Source organism: Corvus kubaryi, unplaced genomic scaffold (assembly GCF_017639235.1).
Source record: "Corvus kubaryi isolate FWS band 111438036 unplaced genomic scaffold, C.kubaryi_AGA036_p1.0 split1-37296, whole genome shotgun sequence".
Lineage (NCBI taxonomy): Eukaryota > Metazoa > Chordata > Aves > Passeriformes > Corvidae > Corvus > Corvus kubaryi.
This window is the reverse complement of record NW_024582075.1, coordinates 4,962,715-4,984,800: the sequence shown is the minus strand read 5'-3', so window position 1 is coordinate 4,984,800 and position 22,086 is coordinate 4,962,715. Positions and strand designations below refer to the sequence as shown.

General features: G+C 38.1%; 1 protein-coding gene across 7 annotated transcripts in view; it reads left to right on the top strand.

Annotated features, from left to right (window-relative positions):
* TRPM3 (transient receptor potential cation channel subfamily M member 3) overlaps positions 1–22,086 on the top strand; it is a 397,273-nt gene that overhangs the window by 275,959 nt on the left and 99,228 nt on the right. For all 7 annotated transcript variants that reach the window (XM_042013148.1, XM_042013144.1, XM_042013147.1 and 4 more), the window contains exons 6-7: positions 293–464; positions 17,667–17,841. In XM_042013148.1, coding sequence (XP_041869082.1) covers positions 293–464; positions 17,667–17,841 — 347 coding nt within the window. The remainder of the gene's footprint in view (positions 1–292; positions 465–17,666; positions 17,842–22,086) is intronic.

The following is a 22,086-nucleotide window of genomic DNA, read 5'->3' as shown; positions in this document are numbered from 1 at the left end:
CACCCAGACCTTTGAACCACTGACCATTAGCTGGATTTTAAAAGGAAACAGTGAACACCGATGCTACTGAAACGTTACCATGGAAAACCCTTTAAGCCATGTCTGCATCTGAGAGAGCAGTGTTAAGGTCATTTTCTACTGTACACATAAACGACAGTAATGCTCAAGTGCAGTACTGTAATTTTGATTTTTTCTTTTGTTTCATCTTGTCAGCTCGTATCTTGAATTGATTTAGTTCAGAGGTTCTTTTCTGTTTAGTATACCTTCTTTTTCCTCTGTCATTCAAATGCAGGTGGTCCGACCATACCAGACAATGTCCAATCCCATGAGCAAGTTGACAGTGCTCAACAGCATGCATTCTCATTTCATTTTGGCTGACAATGGTACTACTGGTAAATATGGAGCAGAGGTGAAGCTTCGTAGACACCTGGAAAAGCACATTTCACTTCAGAAGATAAATACGAGTGAGTAACATGTTGCTTGTATTTCTTGCTTAAAATTGCAATTGTATAAAAACCACTCAGCATAAAGAAGCAATAATTCTGCATATTTGGGGGAGTAGCTCTACTGTCTATGGTGAGCATGAGCTAAGAAAAGCAAATAATGATGAACAATGTTAATAAAATTTTATTTTAGAGTGCAGTGGGTAGAGGCACAGCACAAATAACTGGATTTGTTTCTGCTAAGTTTCAAGCAGTATTGGTTAAGGTTCAGATTCCACTTACGTCTTTGGTAGCCTCTCTTCCATATAACTGTGTACAGTTAGGTTGTCCTTCATTCACTAAAGAATAAGGTGAAATTAATACAGTTAAAGAAAAGGGTGACAAAAAGTAAAGGAGAGCTTTTTTTTCATAAATGTTTTGTAGGTTGAAGAGCCACTGATATTTTTTGGCTGTGGGAGTGTTCCGTAGAAGTGCTACTATACCTTTGCACTTTGCTTATTAGTTTCTCCTAGGGAGCTGTCATTAGCCAAAGCCAGAACCAGTATGAGGTTAGGTGGTCCTTTCACTTCACCTTTTGCAATCCTGATGATATCACATCATGATCAGACAGAAGCCTCAGTTTTTCTCTCAAAGTTATATTTTTTCTTTTCATGTATCACTTTCCTGCCTAAAAAAAGGAATAGTCACCTGAATAAGCATTTCTGCTTGGATAAAATAAAATATGATATCTCAATGTTAGTATAATTATCTCTGTAGTGTACACGTGCTTGATGTAGTGTACACATGCTTTGAGATGGGGACTTAATTTCAATTCTGTTTTTGGTCTCACAAACGTCAGAGTTGTACCTCCATACGATTTCTTTAAGAATGAAAACAGATAGAGTTTTTCAAAAGTGATCATATGCACAGCCTTTCTGCTGTGCAACAACTCTCTTTAAACATGCAGTTTTGAGGAACGGTGAAACTTTTTGTGACGTAGGCATGTGAAACTGGAATGAAACTAGGAAAAGCATTTAGCTCTCAGACATCAGATGACAAGGAGTTACAGGCAGAATCAATGGGGTGAATATAAACTAGTATGTTCTTCATGCTTGATAAAGTTTTCTGCATGATTAGTATAATCTTTGTTTAAATTGAAATGATGTGCCATTTACAGCCTTCAACACCATTGCATGAACTACACGCACTACAGGCTTACTGTTTTTAGGATGTCAGACTTATATTGCTTGTTCTCAGAGAGCACTATGTAGATATGCACAAAATGTGTGCCTCATAAGCAGTGGGTGCATGCCTAGGAGCTTCCTTAGCAGATGAAGATAGTATAATCTAATCCTAACTCAACCAGCAACAAAAATGCACATTTGAAAATGGCGTGTCATGAAACTATGTGAAATTGTGGCATAAATAGCAATTCTTTTGAAGGTATTTATGAGAAAAATGTGAGCTTTTACAGTTTACAGCACAACGTTTTGATGGCAAAATCTTATCTTAAAAAATAAATCTCTTTAGAAAGACTTAATTCAGATTTGGTCAAGAGGCTTATCTTTTGAAAAGTGACTGATGGATGGAACTCCAGATTTGGTGGTTCAAGTCAAATGCTTGCCCGACTTCTTCAATCACAAAAAAGGAAGGATTTCTCTTTTCTGGTTTCTTTCTGCAGTACCCCAGACATAGACAAGAGTAAGCATTCTCCTTTTCACTTTCCTCTGTGACAGAAACTCTCTACCATTTAACAATTCGCTCCCTCTCTGTCTTATAAACACAAAGATACTTGGATCTCACAACACTTCCTCAAAATAGAAATGTGAAAAAATTGTTCAAAAAGAAGACTGCCGATGAGATTTGTACATCTTGTTTCAGTGACATCCAGAATGTTTCTGCCATGTTTTGTTTTTCTTTGCTTTAAAAGAGGGTGATTGAGTCCTGCCCACCCTCTAGTTAATAGGAAGTTAGCCATATGGGTGAGAAAGACCACCTGCCTTGCTGGGTCAGCTAAACAGATGGCCACTTTCCGATGCTTTCCTTTACCCTTATTTATAGCAGAGCAATGTAGATCCTCCATCCTGTGCGTGACAGGGCATTGCTGCCAAGGGATTTTTATCCAAATGGGAGTCTGTGCAGCCATGCATGTATGTCATTACTTACTATATTCCAGTTGTAAGCATGTGGAATGAGGGACAACACTGACAGAGTCACAATTTTCTTTGCTGAAGAGTCAGGAAAGGGTGCAATTTTTAGTTAATCACTAAAAAAAGAGTCTGCTCTAGCAAACAGAACAGATTTAGGAACTAGTAAACAATGGGTAACTTTCTATTTCACAGCCTGTCCCTGGCCAATAGTGCTGAAAGTAGATTTTATTCTTATTTTTAAGCCTGCCTGAGTTTTACATGCTAGGCTTGTCATTTCTTCTTACTTATTTTCCTTTGCTTTAACTATGTCTTTCTCCAGTGCAGTGATAGTTCTCCTGGATATTTGGGGTCACATGCTGTTCACAAAGGGAAGCTTTAAACTTGTTCTCACATATTGAAGACACAGAAAATAGCTTTCCCTTCAAATAGACTAGGACAGTGACAGTCCCTTTTATAAAATTTAAGACTAAATTGGGGCATCAAATATGTCAGATAATTCTGAAAGTCTCAGCTGTTTTTGTTCCTAATATGGGATCATTATCAGTCATTCAGCAGTATCTAATTTCCTGAATAAGTGTACTATTAAATAAGAATAAGAACAGGAATAATAATAAGAAGAATTATAAGAATAAGAATAATCTCCAATTATGTGCCTTATGAACACTAGGAAGAAGATTTTATTGAGTATTCATTTTCCACTACCTTTTCAGGTTTTACCACTTTCATTGCTCTTATTTTGTCCTCAGCAAATACTCAGGAATTAAAAAATGCTTTTCAGACGAGCAGAGGGTGTCATCTGTGGCCCTGAGCCTGCAGGTTCAGCATGGAGTCACTCAGTTGTGCAATTACCTAGAGGTCAGTTTGATGCTTTAATGCTCAGCACAGGTTTTTCTTACTTTCACAAAGACTATTTTAACACAGCCCAGCAACCATCTCTTGAAGTGAGCCGCAAGTTGTCTCAAAGACCCGGAGTTTCAAAGTCCATCATTTTGTAGTATAAAATTCTGAAAGTAAGAAGAGCTCTTTCTGAAAGTGTTTCAAGATCAAAAGGAAATAGTCAAAGTAATCTGATCAGAAATGTTTCTGCTTTCCAATCCACACAAACATTTGGGTCCTGGACTTCTTGCAGAATTTTCAGGGCACAGAGATCACTTGAAGATATACACTGGAAGGAAGGAAAGATATCTTAGTAACTATTTCTGCCATATAGTTTATTTGTATAGCATTACACAGTTAATTCAATAGTTCATGTGAAAGTTTTTACATTGAAATACGGAGTCCATCCTATTCCAGAAATACTGCATTAATGAGCAGAAGATTCTCAGGACAAGGATATAGAGACTTTTAACATAATAAAGTTTCCCAGCTCAAGTGGGGTGATTTTTTAGAGATGCAGGAAGTGGAAGGCAGTTGTCTTTCCATCTCTGATGCTCTGCTTACACCGTTTTGTGGCAGGAGGGGCTCTACAGTGTGTGAGGCTGATGTAATCCACCACAGCCAGTTTACTGATTTCTGATTCACTGCTTCTGGAAGTGTTCAAAAGACTAAACTCTGTCTCATTGCCTTGAGCACAAGACAGTTCACAGCTGTTTGTAGAATGACAGGTTACATATAGACTGATCTCTGAGGGTCCCAAATCTGAGTCTCTTCTCAAAGAGGAGTATTTTCAGTGCTGAGTATGTTTGTCTGTAGCTTCATTTAGCCAAACAGATGATGTAATCTATGAACAGAGAAAGCATATAAATGAAGCATCTAATTACTAGAGATGACCTATTGCAAATTCTCCAATTGTAACATTCCTAGGCACTAACAAACTATTTTTCCAAGGTGTTGTAGAATGGCCTGGTCATTTGCTAAGATGTACATCATTACCATTTCTGAATAATATTGCTGAGTCATGCAGTAGGCACATCAGTCATGCCTTGAACCAGAAATATAAAAGAAATCTGTCTACAAAATGTGCGCTGGAAGTTACAAGACATAAAATATTCATTCCTACTATTCCACGGATGGTTAGATTAGAGTAATTGCAAGTGTAGCAACTCAGCTAATACATTTGATCTGAGGACTGTTAATCATTTTCAGACAAAGTCACTCCAATAGGTTGACATGCTGTGGGTTTCACTCATTTTGTGATTAGATGGAACAATGCTTTCTCATTAACAAGTGTGGTCTAGAATTACTTCATATTACATAAAAAGGGCCTTTACCAGGACTTGCAGAATCTTCAAAAATCCTTCCTAAAGCTTCTCCCTTTTTGCTCCGCACTCATATTTGCATTTTTATTATATGGAGTTCATTCCTTCTGTTTGCACTAAGGCCTTCCTTTCACATGATATAGTTGTTGCTATTAACTGAATTGTTACTGCTGACTGAAATATTCTCAAGTCCTTAAAGAGCTTACAGCATGGTTGCCAAGCACTTCCATCACAGATGCTTACTTTCCTTCATATGAATACTCTTACTGGAGCAGAGGCGCAAGACAAGGACACAAATGATTTATAGATATAATGATCATTGAACATAGCCTTTGTGAAAGTTTTTAATTTGAATGAAAGGTGTTGTAAATTAATTAGAATATTGTCAGTTTTTCTTTAAAAGAGCATGTATAATTTTGTCAGCAATATCAGAATCTGGACATGACACATAGCATAGCACAGCATGCACTACAGCATGTCCTTGTGTATGCGTAACCATTTGGGGAAACATACAGTCATTTTCTGTCTTTCATGTACATTTCATGACTTACTCCACATATGTGCCAGTAATTAAATTTGTGTTTAGCATGTGTTAGGAAGGAATCTGTCAGGAAAAAATAATGTCGTGGCTCGAAGAGCAAAATAAATAAGCTTTGTGTGATATTTGCATACCTGACAAATGGCCTGGGAAACATACTGACCACATGCTAATGACATTTTATTTTTAAATCCAGGTATTTTACTTATATTGAAGGCTTCATCCATCAAAATATTAAAATCTTGGTCAGAATACCACCAGACTTTTCTGTTCTCTGTAACTATCTGACAGAGATTTTGCGTTCTTGACATTTGCTTTGGAAATGGATGGAGTCCAGTCAGTGAGGCAGTGATGTTCAAATTGGAGTTAACAGCTCCCATCATAGATTAAAATGTAAAAAGATCTAATATTTCCTCTAATGATGTAAAGGATTCTCCCTTACTTGTTAGATTTCTGACATTTTATAGTATGAGACATAACCTCAGAGAAGGAAAGAGGCAGGTGAAAAGAATGAAATGAGGCAAAAGGACTACACTAGCATGAGGAATGACGATAACAAGCATATATAATGTCACCTAGCCCGCAGGAGTCCAGCCTGTGCTGATGAGGAAGAAAGACTTTTTTCTTCTATTGAAAACTCTTTTCTTTTCATAAAATTATCCACTACCTTCTTCTTCAGAAACAGTTATGCAGGAAAAGAAAAAAAGTAAAGAAAAAAGAAAGCCCTTTTTCTGTATTTTTAACAATTCCATTTCTAAGAGAGCCAGAAATAATGTAAAAATGTGGATGTGTAACCGAAAACATATTTGAAACCAGAATGTTGAGCCAGAGGATGTAAAGGCAGTGTATGTGTAATTGGAAATAGACCCCTTCAAAAGGTCAGAAAGTTTGAAGTAGTTTGCTTTATTTTATATATTTTTTTAACTTTTTAATGTTTTATAAATGTTTTAACCAATACATTCTTTAGCCTTTTTGAAGCTTACAAGAACCACTTTACACTGCTAGGTCAGTTCGTACACACTGAAGCATATTGGTATTTATTAGAAAGTTGACCACACCAAGTCCTTAGGTTATGTAGATCCAGACCACATAGCACTTAATGAGGAGTTTTACTCCATTCATTGTCATGCTGCAATTATTCTAATTTTAAACATGCCGTTTGGTGCTGAAGGTTTGCTCTACCTCCACTACATGCTATTTGAGAAACAGACAGACCCTAGGCATTGGGATCTGTGTCCTTGTATTTAGTCTTTCTTCTTCATGGAGCCGGTTAATGTAGCTGAGTTTTAGTAGGCCTGTGAGAAAAAGTTGCCTCTGAGTAAGGAATTGATGGATAAAGTTGGGTGATTTGATTAGATAAAGAAGGCAGTTTAGACAGGATAATATGTCAACAATACCTGTTCATGTGACCCGTGGACTTCCCTTTGTCATCCTATGCCTGAGAATATATGAAGGAGGCTGGGAAGGCAAAGGGACGTTCAACTGTCATCACTGGCATCTTCTCTGACCATTACATCATCATCAAATGCATTGGAATTCTCATTTGATTCAGATTTTTTCTTCATGTTCTGTGCAGTCCTAGATGCATTTTCATAACTACATAGCTGGGAAGATCTAGGTACAGACTACTTTCTAGGGGAGGAAGTCTGCTGCAAGACTGAAAATTTGACTCCTGCGAAATTTCAGTAAAACCTAGAACTCTGTGAAGTTTGACTCGTTTCAGATTTTGCTAGAGATTGGAAACTTGGGGTTATTTCATCAAAAGCATCATGATGTTTGTTGATCAGGCATTGGAGACAAACATATCTCATAAAGGGCTGGGAAAGCACTAGGTTAAATACCATTCTTGAAGCACACAATACACCCATGCAAGTGGATCTATAAATTCTGTTCACGGACTTGACTTTAAACAGATGATTTTTTTTCAAACATATGTTTTTTCACAAATAAGTATATGATTTATACAGAAGAGAAAGAGTACAGCTCATTTCAGCTCCCTAATTTTTGGACATTTTAGATTTATTGAATTCTTAAAGCTGCAAAACTTAGAAATATTATCTTAAGATGAATCCATTTTAACCAAATTTTTGCTGTTCTGTATCTCACCTGCTGTAGTTTTCTAAAACAGGTGAGAATAAGGGATAATTTTCTGAGATTATATAGTGTCAAATATGTTGAAAAATAAGCAAAATACAACAAGGTAAAACACTTCAATATGTAATATGAGGTAGTATAGAATTTGATTATGTTTCAGTGTGATTGATAACTTTCTAAAGTACCGTGTACAATATGTGACTGTGCTCACATTCAAAGGGAGCCAGAGAAAGCTCCAGGGAAGATCAGACAGAATGTGAGAATTTCTGAAGCTGTAGTTGCTCCTGCGTGTCTTAGGCCATTGCCTGTGGGCGATAAGCTCCAAGAAGGGTGAAACCAGTTAGGTCCTCTGGTACTGCCCTAGTAAGCAGTTGACTGCAAGGACAGATATGGCAGGTTTTGACTGAAATCTACAAAGGTTCTCTCTCTGTGTTTGTGTGTGTGTGTGTGTGTGTCTTTGAACTTGAAGTGCCAGCTTTGAACTGTGTGTTGCCATTATATAGAAAGTAACCAAGTGGGTGGTTACTTGGATGCTTGTGAGGCTCACAAATCCCAGAGTTCAGTCTTACATAGACTGCTCCCATGTCATGTTTCTTCTGAGAACTCTCTGAACTTTGTCCTTTTGCAAAGACAAGTACGAAAATCAAAAGAAGGTACCACAAATCTTTTCTTGTTACCATCCTTGATTTCCCTTTGAGAATTTTTTTGGATCAGTCCAGTATTAAATGAAGATATGGTTTCAGGTGTCAGGTACACAAATTTGTCTGTCAATGACAGGTCTGGTACAATGGCAGATTCATCAACAGGTGGATTTATAGAGGTGAGGAAGGAGCACTGAACAAATGAAAATAGTGAAAGTAGTAAGGTAGGGCAGAAGTGAGAGGAGAACAGACTGGGACAAATGTAATACGATCATACTCTTAGCAAAGAGGAAAACTAAAAATAGAGGAGATGAAGGAAGATTATGGATTAAAGAGAAGGAGACAGAGAGGAAGTGAAAATGTGATTGAGCTACCAAAGGGAAATTATAAGAATGCAGAATGGAAGTGAGACTAACTAAGGAACAAGGAGAACGAATGCAAACTACAGAGGAAAAAATCAAAGATGAACAAAATAAAATTCATACTACTGATTTTAAATTTGGGAAGCAGGAAAATAAAAAGGAAATTATAGCAAATGATATTCAACAACCCTGTAGTAGAAAAGTCAAAAAATAAATAGAAAGGAAAAAATAAGTCAAATTGTTGTGCGCTTTCCTTTATTAGGAATTCTTTCTAATAAAGAATTAAAATAAAAAGCTATTCCTTTATTATTTTAAATAAATTTCCACATTTATTAGTAGTGGTTGTGTGTCATTCCACCACACATAATCCAATAGTTCTGTGAATTTCAGAAACACAGCAAACTTTATTAGACTTTTTTGTATTGGTTTATCAGATCAGTTTGATTTCTCTAGACACAGGGCATGCAACAATTCACCAAACAAATGAAAGCTCCCCTTAATTTCTGGATATAAAAACTATTAAAGGTATTCAGAAAAGAGTAGAATGCGGGGTTTTTTCTACTTTGTTTTGTTTTTTTTTTAATCGGTAAGTTTCTCTGTTTTTGTTACTGAACAGTTCTTGAAGGATTAAAAGAAATACCCACCTTATCTTTGCCATGTCTGAAATAAGAGGTTCTGCTCTAGCAAAGATGCTGGAGACAGTGGGCAAAGAAAAGGGAGAGCTGACTGTAAAAAGTGCAGCTATGTGAAATTAAGCTTGAACTAGTTGTGACATCTGGGAGATGTTCCTGTACTTCTGGGTAATAAGACTCAGCATTCTTTTCCATCATCCAGTGAAGGCAAGACACATTTCCTTTCCAGTTATTTTCACTTAATAGTTAATAATGTAATTGCTCTAGTGGTAAATATATTGCAGGTGTGATTTGCAGAGCTGGAGCATGCAGATATATTGTATGTGCAGGTGATCTTACCTCTTTGCTATTTGCTATTGATATTTTAGCCAAAAAGTTTCATACACATCAGGAGGTGTTTCCAAAAAAGGCTGGAAGGCTGAAAACAACTGCCTAGAAAAAAACCCAAGTTGTAATGTTATTTCAGTGTAACCTAATAGGAAGGATCTGGATTATTTTAGGATGTTCTCTGTTACACTTAGCCTTTCTGAGCCAGTTGGGTCCAGATGGAGTGCCACATAGATATCCAGAGGTGAAGCAGACATATTTGTGTGGTCAAACCTTTTAACGACTGTTGTAAATCCAATACCACTTTAAATCTCTTTAAACATCACTTACCATGTGGTTAGACATGCTGTATTAACAACCAAAGAGCAGTATTTGTTGACTCTGTATTACTGTAAGGCAAATATTATTTGAGAAATTAAAAATTATTTTCCTCAATCTTTTAGGCTTACACTAGGACTTCTGCATATTAAAATTCCAGGTCATGTTTAATTGTTTATCCATTCTGTGTAGGTAGCTTGCAGTAGGATATCCAAGCACTATGCAAACACTTGGACTGAAATGTTTCTGAAAGCCACAGATTTTGTGTGGTGTGTTTCTTTCAGCCGTTGTTAATACATCACACTGCTGCGTACTCTGCTTGTCCCATGAAGCACAGCAATAGCCTAGAAACTGGACTTCTAAAACGACTTCTTGAGCTAAGGACTTAATTTTTCATTAACTTACCAGAACCCTCAAATTATTATTGGAGTTTCAAGACGCCTTAACCCTCTCAAAAAATCGTAAGGGAATGGTATTTTGCCATGTTTCAAATACGAATGAATAAGGCTTATTAGTCAATATCCCCTCAAAAACCATAGTTCATCATATGTATTTAGGTTAAAACTAAGATCATGTTTGATCAAATTGTAGTTTAAAGCTGTCAAAGTTCTTGTAACTGCATCAATATTTTTATTGAACTTCACAACACTTTCATCAATCGTCCACTGACAATTAAATGAGATTTTCTACTAAATACCTCAGATAAACAATGCTTGCATTAAAAATTCCTGAAGTATAACCTCATCTGTTGAATTAATAGCCTGTATCTGGGAACATGTCATCTGTTCAATGCAATTAAGGGTTTTTTACACTATGGAGCATTTGTGCAAAATGGTCTATGTGCCTGTCCATGTGCCGTGCACTGGCAAACACTTGTAGGAACTCTAACATGGATATACCTGTTGATTCATATTTTTGGACTTGTTTATTTGTCAGTAAGTAAGAGACCATTGAGTTTACCGCTAACAGAAGCCATTACCCTAAGAGAATTTTGCAGTTAGAAAGGTAGTTCTTGCCCACAAGTGGTAGATCTTTTGCAGGATGCACACAAGGTGAAGGTCTGAAACAAATCTAAAGCCCGTCATAGGAATTTTCTACTGCTAAGAGTCCATGGTCTCATTATCTGAGATAGGCACGTGCAAACCCAGGATATGATGACCAGTGAAAAAACCCGCTAATTTTTGTGCCCCACCATCCACAGTACATCTGGGTGCAGGAAGATTTAGCAATCTGTGGACCGTAGGCCTGTGCAAAACTTTGGAGGATCCTTGCTCATGCAATATACCTGCTTTCCTGAAGACCTGATGAGCCCTTCCAGCTCAGTGATGCCTCTTACATCCCTGCACTTGCCTAGGGTAGGCTCAGTTTTCTAGGAAGGCTGAGAATCCTGTTTCTACATTGCACAGGTGATCAGTGTGTGCCTTGTTAGGAAAAGACATTGAGCTGTCAGGTTGTCTGCATGTGCATCCTGTGAAGGTTTGTGCAGGCTTATTCTGCCCCTTCTCTGGGACAGTTTGGGCTCTCTCAGTATGTACACAGTGATTCTGTCTTATGTGTACCTTAAGCCCAACGTTCCTCCATTGCCTCCAGCTTCTGGAGATCTTGCTGTACAGCTGCACATTGTGCATGAGGTGTGACACAGGCTCCCAGCTGTACGCCACTCCTGTGCTAGCTCTGTGCAGCAACTCCTCCAGCAGGACAGACAGAGGCCCCAGCATCCCAAACAAATCCAAATAATTATGAAACTCTCCAGTCAAAATTTCCAGGTAGAAAAAGGAAATTAATATAGGGCAACTCACACCAACATATCTGACCCCAATGGAGGAGCAAAGGTGGCCTGCAGGAAATCAGCTCAGATGTGCCTACCACCACCCAGTGTTAAGATACTGAAATTAGAGACATTTCTGTCAGGGGTAGTCAACTAGAGCCTCTGTTTTATTTGACTGAACTCAGGGCTGAACTTACAGATAGTATACAACATAGCGATATATCCCAGTTACTCTTATAAGCATGCTTAAAAACATGAGTAGTAAATGCATTTTGTAGTAAATGAGGTATTTTATTCACTTGTTGGTCTATAAGAACGTGGGTAACTCATACTTAGCTCTTCACTAAAAGAATTAGTAATAATTTATAAGGCAGTTATACATTATTTATAAATATACTCACACAATATAAAATATTCATGTTTTTCCAAGAACAGGGAAAACTAAGTAGAGCTTCTGCAAAGCATGGCAGATATTTTTTAGTGCCTTTTCACACAACACAGACATTATGCAGCTTTCCTTCCTTCCATTTCCAAATTTACTCATTTCTTCTACTTTATTATTTTAATTCACGTATTTATGCATTACTGCTGTGTCAAGGGGGAAATTATGTTATTTTTTTTTTATAACAGCATGAAGGCCTACAAGTGCTATTTGCTGCACATTGAGAAAAATGTTCTGATGTGTACATACCTTCCTGGAATCAGAATTGTTGGAAAGTCTCACTGGCTCAGCTGCTGACCACAAAGGCAATAACACAGTAATGAAGCTTTAAGTTGACCACATAAATCTTTTAGACAATATTGCTGTCTAATTTCACCAGCAGTATCCACAATACCTGACACTGTGAAACACTAAGCAGTCTAATCTACCCTGCAAAAATCCGTACTTACTGAAATACTCAAAATACAAGTTCTTAGGAATTAGGAATACTGATGAGCCTCAGGTCTTTGGTACTCCTTCTTTTTTTTGCATGAATCATTATATTGAGTGAAAATAATAACTTTTTTTCTGTATTCTATTAATGCAGTCATGACAGGCTACCTTTAGTTTTGAATATTAAGAATTCAGTATGTGAATTGAAGAGCTTATTAAATAGTAATATGCCAGTTAGTATGAGATGTTTCAGACATACCTGCTATTAAATACAAACTAAATATTTCTTTGAAAATCTGAGGGAAAAACATCCCCTTTCTACTTAACAAACTATTTTTAATAACACAGAATAAAAATGCAGAGACCACTCTTAAGTTGGAAGACCCTTGATTTTGCAATCAGATATTTATCATCTTGAAATATAAGTACAGTTAGCTAAATATCACAATTATAACACAATAGTTATTCACAGCCATTTTCAAGTCCACAGATATACTGCTAACAAGACTTTTCTCCATCTTCCAAAAGGAAAAGGAGGAAAGATTTTTTGAAACCAAAACTCATCTAGAAATGCTGAAAAAACAGTGAATTAAATAAATTTAAAAATAAATCCTCCATGTAACTCTCAGATGTCCATAATTTTTCAGACATTTAAAAATAATTCACCTGAACTTAAAAGGTTTCCCTACAAAGGGTATTAAAAAAAAAGCAGAGTAACATGTCATTTAATGCCTTCTAGGAAACAGAAAAATATACCCATATATGTGAAAATGAATTGTACTTTCTTCTCTGTTTGGGAGACATCACCAAGTGACAGAGAGTCTTTCCTGATAACACTGCATTGCCCTGTACCAAAAAAGTTTCCCTGCAGTCTTATATTGGGCAGTATTTCAGTGGAGTGCATTAATGCTACTCTCTTTCCAGTTAATAAAATGTGAAACACACAATTTTTAAGGTTGCATACTTTTACAGTACTTACTTAGTGAAAACAACTGTGTTGTTGAAGATAGCCAAAAAAGATGAGTCCTATCCTTAGTTTTGCCCAGATTAGGGCAATTTTGTGGTAAATTCCACAAAAACACATGAAGGGAAAACTTCTTCCTTGTTGATTTATTGGAGTGTCCATTTTAGTGCTTGGCATAAAGTTCCCACCTTCCAGATGTGTGCTAGGAGACAGCAGGTCCGGTACTGTAGTCCAGTTTTATATCAGCAAGGTTTTGTTTTGGTGCTGCCTCCTTTCTGACAATCTCAACTCGAGCAAGAAGCTCTTTTTGTGATGATGTCCTTGACATTGTAAGGAATGTATTACCTTCACATTTAGGACCTCACCTCACAGCCTGACATTATCTTTCCAAATGAAGTGTCTGAAACCAAAGGCTCCCTGTGGATCTATCAGGCACTGCCAGCCCCTTCTTTGCAGACTATCATCTACTGTGCATGCACAAGCTGAAATAGAACTCTTACAGATCATTTCTGATGATTTTATTTCTGAGGAGATTTAGTAGGAAACGCATTTGATTAGCAGTTAAAGAGAGGTCCATCAGCTTTTTTTCAAAGTCAGAGGTTCTGTCTTGCTGGCATCATATCCCAACATTCTCCGAATTGTCCCACTGTTACATTAAGGCAAAGCACAGTCAGTTCTCAATTTCCTATATTCAACATAGTTGTAAATGCAGTGTTCATATAGTCAGTCAGTGTCTTCAGATGCACTGAAATTTTCCTGCAGACCCTCTACATTCATTTCTAAATTCCTAATATGTAGCAGCAGGGAAGCATCCAGGAATTTTTAGTATCAAGACATCTAAAAGTTTAATTCAGATCTACTTTGCATTTTGGCTGAGAGTTATTGAGCTGCAGACATTCTTGGTATAAGTAGCTAAGTATTTTTTCCAAAATGAATATAATGTCATAACTAATTTAAATATGATTGGGAGCATCACAGAAAGCTGAGGATGTGGTAATTCCCACTAACCCATATTTTGAAATTCTGAGGTACTCAAGCAGGCATAATTTTTTGTTTTTTCACTGTGTCTATTGACTTTCTTTCGTGCTGTGGATACCATCACTGCTCAGAAATTAATTATCATAAATCTGTGGAAGTTCATAACATTAGGATTCAGACAGCTATAGTCTGGAGAACTTTCCTGAAAGACAGAAATGGTTATACTTTGAAGAAATATCAGTAAAGTATTATTAACTAATTTTAAATATTATTTCTAATTTCAGAAATTAACTGGAATAATTTGCCCTCCAAACTAAAGAAACAATAGTTTTTTCAAAACCAAAATTATTTACAGTGAACAATGAAGATTAAAATAAAAAATCATCTATTTGCTGAAACTCAGAGAGAATTTCCCAAAGGAAAATGAGATATAGATATCAAGTTTGTTTTTATACCTTTTCTATTTCACAGAGAAATGTACAAGAATGCTAAAAGATTTGAACTTCGATTGGGAACTTAATGTGTATGATAAACCAAGGTTACCATGAGTTTGGAGGTTTTTTTAACTTAAAGCTACAAAGTTTCATTGAAGTCTGAATTGGAGAAAAGTCCTTTTATTTTACTAGCCTTGAATTAAAGGATTGTTTTCATGCTGAATATGTTTCTAAAGAACAGAAAAACTGCCACCTGATCAACCACAGTGAAACACAACTGGAACACTTGCAGAGAACTTTTGTATTCCAGGCAACTCTTGTGACTGTAACAGCTTAAATTTAAAAAAAATAATAATAATAATAAAAAGTTTAAAAAAATTTTGAAAGGAAAATCAAAGGTTGCAAGAGGAATTGTAGATATGTTTTCAAATGGCCCAAAAAGGCAAAAATAGTTCAGCTGCTTAGACTAACCATAATCACTTATATTATTAGAATTATTTAGCTGATCCATATCAAGTAGAAGACGCAGGAAATGAACAGACTTCCAACAGAAGGACAGAACCTGCTTCAGGAGCACTTTGAGATACATAAGGCAACTGCAGCTGTTATGATTAGTGAGCATCAGAGCATCATTTCAATACAAAAAGCTTTCTCTTTTAGTCTTACAAGAGGGCTGTAAAGACTTCACTCCTCTGATAACCAGGAATCTTCTGAGATCCATCTAAAACTGTTAACTTCTAATGGCTGTATGTCATGGCAGTATTCAGTCATGGTGTCTTTGCCCCTCTAATTTTCTAAGGAAGATGACCCAAACTCACTGAATCTTGTCTCATAAGGTGAAGTTTTTATTCCCCATACACTCCTTTTGGCTTTTTCCTCCATTCATTCCAGTTTGTTCTTTCTGAACAAGGCTGAGCATAGGTACAGATAGCATTTTGCATGGAATTTCCTGAGTGGCTTGCATAATGGCACTGAATTGCCCCTGTTTCCTACTGAAAATATTTTGCTGTGTGTATTCCAGGATCGTAACTTTTCCTAGTGGTCTTGCTATACCAAAGACAGTTCTCTTGTCATCAGCTTTTCTAGTATTTCCTCCTAATGAGTTCCCAGTTTACAGAAGGATTTATTAAACACCAAGTAAATGACTTTCCATCTCAGATTGTGAACTTCCTCATTTTCTATTAATCCTCAATGTCATCCATACCCATCCAGACATGACTAAGAATACTTCTTAATATTATTTTATTAGCAGGTGTCTAGATTGAGTAGAGCAGCAATTCAGGGAAGTCCTTAATGTTATTAGAAAAAATTAACCCTTGAGCTCTGTGCAAATCGTTCTGTTGATCACCTTCTTATATTCCACCCTCCTTATGCTCTTTCACTAGCCTACATCTTATAATTCTGCCTGTAGTTTTCTTAACATAAATAAACACCACACATTTTACTTAAGGTATACGACAGAAAAGCCAAAAACTAACAGTAGATAGAGGCATAACAAGGTATGCTGAGAATTACTTCAGGAAACATGATGTTTGCTTACAAAATGGTTCAGGAAGTGTTAAGAGTATTTTCCTCTTAAATATATGAACTAGGTTTCTTTCTTTCTTTCTTTCTTTCTTAAAGAATAGTTCATCTCGTTTTTGTCAGTAATTCAAGTCCTTAAAATTATTGAAAATCATTTGATCTATTAATATTTCTAGGGGGTCTAACCAGATTTAATATTCCAGCCTCACAGGCTTACCTTTGCTTCTGGGAATTGAACTCTCTCCAAATGAAAACTTGAGCAGACATATTAACAGTTGTTACTGTTGGCTTTCTGCAACTTTTTCCAACCCAGCTGTTAACAGCGTAGGACAATCTTTTTATTTTCATTTTCCCATGAAATGTCAGAATTTTGTGCAGAATGCATATAGGTTTTCTTAGAAAAAGTTATTTTAAAAGAAAAAAAAAAGTCAGGAAAAAAATGCTAATAGAAAATTTTCAGCTCCTTCTATTGCTTGAGTCCTTTTGAATGTCCCCAGTCTCAATTGGTCAAGAAGTGAATACCAGAAAAACTTCTTCAGCTGTGTTAACACCAGCCTGGTGTCAGATTGCCTTTCTCTAAATCCACACAACTTTCCTGGCAGTCTGTGCTGCAAATTTGCAGAGGGTTCCCATGAAATTACATTGAAACTGCTTAAAATGAAGATTCCTCTCGTTTGGTTAAGCACTAGTTCAGCTCTCTTTGGAGCAATGTTCCCAGTATGGGGTCTGCAAATCAACAAATATGCTGTAGATTGGAGAGAATTCAGAGAGAAACTGTGAGGCTGACTAGAACTGAAAAACTAGTACTAACTTGTAACAGAAAGTGTTTAGTTTATTAAGAGAAGGTTAAAGGGCTACCTAGCTGCAACCTCCAATACAGCAGGAAAAATACCATAGAGGTGATTTTGAAACAGCAAGCAAAACTTTTGGAAGACCCAAAGAAGGGAAACTGACATCATACAAAACCTAGACTACAAGCAAGAATAGAGTCTTGATTATGAACATGTTAGGAAGAAATGCAGTAACTTCTTCATGATTTCAAAACAAGACTTGATCTTTAAAAGAAAAAAAATCATCATCTATTTAAACATAACTATTGTATTTAAAACAGAAGATAATCCTAGAAAATACTGGTTTATGCGGTGGAACTGATGAGATGACTACACTGGTCCCATCTGTCCTTAAAATATCTGATTCTCGGAATGCATTTTCTCTAACGTAACATTGTACAGTCATAATGCAGTTATTTCAGTCTGATATTTTTTTCTTCTGTCTTCTGTTATGTTTTGTTTGCCTTGATGGCTTTGCATTTTTTGTTTCTTTTTTGTTGCATTTTTTAATTTATTTGTTTTGTGTGTGTGTGGTTTATTTGGTTGGTTGGCTGTTTTGTTTTGTGTTGTTTTCGTTGGGTTTGGTTTGTTTCTTTCTTTCTTTTGCTCCAGGAATTGGCCAAGGGGTTCCAGTGGTGGCCCTTATTGTGGAAGGAGGTCCCAATGTCATCTCCATTGTTCTGGAGTACTTGCGAGACACTCCTCCCGTTCCTGTTGTGATATGCGATGGCAGTGGCCGAGCATCTGACATCCTTGCCTTTGGTCACAAATACTCGGAAGAAGGAGGGTAAGTCATTTCATAGTGTGTGTTCCTTCCCTATCCACGGGTTCAATTCAGTGATAAAGTAGAGCACAGGAAATTACTAACAATATTGTGCAAAAGCAACACCTACCTCACATGGCTGTTTCCATCATTGATATGGGTGAAATATTGAAGGTATTCAGAACAAAACAAAACAAGCCTTGAAGAACCACTACAGAAAGTCTACAGAATAAAACAGGTGTAGGAACTGTACCATACAGTTGACAAGTACAAGTATGGTATCTTGCACTTATGGGCCAAAGGATTCAGTCCAAGGGCAAGGGGAGTTATTTTCACCACCTTGCAGATACATAGAGTACTGCTGCCTTCAAGTTCCATTTAGCCTACATGTTCACATAAGCTAGTTTATATTTGCCCTGCCTATTGAGCCTGTTCCTGCACACCTGTCTGTATTGACACTACTGCTTATGCATTGCTCTGTATTTTGCTCTGTCCCTTTCTTTGCAGACTCAAGGTGAGGCAAAAGTACTGTTTAGTTTTTATTACAGAAGACTCAGCTGTGCTTTTGTTGAATCAGGCTGTAAGCATGCTCTGTAGGTTCCAAAGTGAATATTACTGAATGACCAAATCCTTAATATACTTTGTTCTTCTACTGTGCCCCTCCCTGCCCTCAAAGATTAAAAAAAAATTAAATAAATAAACAAGCATAGAGTCACAAAATGGCTGAGGTTGGGCAGGGCCTCTGGCTGTCCTCGGGTCCAACCCTCCCTGCTCAGGCAGGGCCACATAGATAGAGCCTGTTGCCCAGGGCCATGTCCAGATGGCTTTTGAATGTCTCCAAGGTCTGACACTCCACAGCCTCTCTGGGTGAACTGTGCTAGTGCTCAATTATCCACACAGTTAAAAAAAAAAAAAAATTGGTATTTCCTGGTGTTCAGAAGGAACCTCACATGTTTGAGTTTGTGCATATTGTCTCTGATATTTTAACCTGACACTACTGAAAACAGTCCATGTCTTCCTTTCACCCTCCCCTTTTGTGTTTATATACATATACACACACACACACACACACACACACACATATATATATAGACAATGTCATGTCTGAGCTTTCTCTACTTCAGGCTGGACACTCCCAACTCCCTTGGCCTTTCCTCATGTATGAGGTGATCCAGCCCCTTCATCATCTTAGTGGCCCTTTGCTGGACACTCTCCAGTATGTGCATCCCTCTTTTGTACTGGGGAGCCCAGAATCAGGCACATGACTCCAGATATGTCGTCTAAAGTGCTAAGGAGAGAGGAACACCTGCTTTGACCTACTGGCAGCACTCCTTCTAATGCAGGCCAGGATACCTGGCCTTTGTTGTTCCAATGGCACATTCCTGGCTCATGTTCAAGCTGGGGGGTCCTTTTCTGAAAGCATCTTTCCTCTTGGGATGCCTTTAGCATGTACTGGTACATGGGGTTGTTCCTCCTGAGGTGCAGGACTTTGCATTTCCCACTGCTGAACTTAATGAGCTTCCTGCCAGCTCATTTCTCCAGCCTGTGATATGCCAGAGGGCAGCAGGACCCTGAAATACATCACAGGTTACTGACCTTCAGCTGATCACAAACCTCTGGGCCCAGCTATTCACCCAGTTCTCAGTTCACCTCACTGTCTCCTCCTCCAGCCCATACTTCATCAGCTTGTCTGTGAGGGTCTTACGGGAGACAGTGTCAAAGGCCTTAGAGAGGTCTACAGGAGGAATATGCACTCCTTGCCCCTTATCTACCAATCCTATCATCTCATCAAAGAAGGTGGTCAGGTTGTCAAGCATGGCTACCCCTGATCATCTTCATCTCCTTCGTGTGACTGGAATAAATGGTGCATCACAGCCCCACAGGGGCTCAAGGAGAAGCTGACAAGCCTGTAGTTCCCTGGATCCTCTTTCTTGCTCTTCCGTAAGACAGGAGTGACCATTGCTTTTCTCCAGTCCACAAACATTTCTTCCAGTTGTCCTGATTGTTCAAAGATTATGACTTTGCAATGACATCAGTCAGCTCCCACAGCACTTGTGAGTACGCACTGTCAGGATCCATGAACTTGTGATCTTACCATCTTCCACTTCCTTCCTCCAGACTTTCCTCCAAGTGTCTGTGGCCTGAGACTGAAGAAGACACTTAGTACTTAATCTTTTTCCATTTCCTATGTCACCAGGTTCCCTGCCCCATTAACTGAACTTGGAGGAGGCGATTCCGGAATATTAACCAGCTTTCTTGCGCCATTCTTCCCTCTGGTCATATTGTGAGACCCTTTGAAGCAGATTCGCAAAGAGGCTAAAGTCTGTTCATCTCAAGGCCAGGATCTTGGGACTTGTTTTTTGCCCTCTTCCTCCTCTCAAAATCTGGAACTCCAGCAGCTCATGGTCACTCAGCCAAGGTTGCCTTTGACCTTTACATCCCAACAGAGCCCCTCTTTGCTGCTATGAGGTCCAGCACAGCATCTCTCCTCATTGGCTGCTCTATTATTTGAATCTGGAAGTTCTTCTTAGTGCACTTCAGGAACCTCCAGGATTGCTTATGCCCTACTGTGTTGTCCCTCCAGTAGGTATCACAGTGGTTAAAATTCTCTATAAGGATGAGGGCCTGTGCACATAAGTCTGACTCATCCACTCAAGTTTTTGTGGAATTTACCACAATATTGCTCTAATCTGGGAAAAACTAAGGATAGCACTCATCTTATTGGGCTATCTCCAACAACACTCTTGTTTTCACCAAGTACGTAATTCTGTGCTTGATGGTGGAGCTCCTCCAAGACCACAGACCTACAGGAAAAAAGGCTATCTCTCCTAGCATCAAGAATTGAGCACTGCAGCCTATGACTTGAAGAGCTGCATCCACTACTGAAAACTCCATGTGCATCAAAGCCTCTGCTCTGAGAAGGGCAGCTCCTCCAGCCCTGGGGAAAATTACTCTCTAGCGTGTCACCACCATACCTAAGACTATTTTTGGTGGAACAAATTAAGGTGAGGACCCCTTCTTTGCATCCTCTTGCAGAATCTGCTGCACAAGCTTGGCTGTACTCTTGGTCTGGTTCTGGGATAGGCCTTTTCCAGGCACCAGTTAACAAGGTCTTGTCCCTGCCTCATAAGGGATCAGTTGCAAGTAAGGCCAGATCAAGGGCAGCCTAGATTGAGCACCCTAGATCAAGGGTAGCAGTATCTCCATTAGAAAATGCTGGAGCTTTCTTGGTCCACAGCCTTGTGGCTGCCCTAACCTGATCCTTACCTGACAACCACAAGCACCCTCGGAGTGTTTCCAGGTGTTCGGCAATGATAGTGGACTTTGTCCTCTCAGAAGTTCCCAGAGCAGAACTCAGTCTGATGCCCAGAGTAGAAAATAACAAATGAAGAGTAGATTTAATAATTTTGGAACAAAACATAAAAGCAGAAGCAAAAATCCCACAGATTCTCATAACTAAGAGCTGTTTCATGCTTACATGCTTTGTTACAGCTGCAAGTAGCTGCAGTAATCTTCCAGTTGGGATTCCCTGGGGACTCATTTTTGTGTGTGTTAGAATGTGAGGGGGTATATCTATTAACACATACAATAAGCAAATAATAAAATATAAATTTGTAAATACTGAGCTCTAGACCAAGCACTATTATGTGTTTTAGAAATAAGTGTGATCATGAACTCACTCAACCTAAAACTCCTACTGGGAAAAAGATCGTTTTCCACAAATACTTAAATCCATTTTATATTCAGGTTCATGCTTAGTCCAGAACTGCTTCTGTGATAGGTATGGATGTGTCAGGTCTCATTGAATCTTTGAGAAGTTGTTTCTCTGTTTTCAGTGACCTCACTGATAATGCACTTCATGTAACCTTACTCAAATATGCTTTATTCATTTATTTGCTATGTATGTCTACTTTGTCTGTGTTCTGCTGTCATCACAAAAAAAAATACAGCAAGAGAATGAATTAATTTATTTCAATATATAAAGGGGACTTCTATGAAAGAATTTTTACAAGGACCTGTAGTGACAGGACAAGGGGCAATGATTTTAAACTGAAAGAGGGTAGCTTTAGACTGGGCATAAGGAAGATATTCTTTAAAGTGAGTGTCTTGAGGCACTGGCACAGGCTGCCCAGAGAAGTTCGGGGTGCTCCATCCCTGGAATTGTTCCTGGCCATGTTGGATGGAGCTGTGAGTAACCTGGTTCAGTTAAATGTGTCCCTGCCCATGGCAGGGATGTTGGAGTTAGATGATGTTTAAGGATCTCTTCCA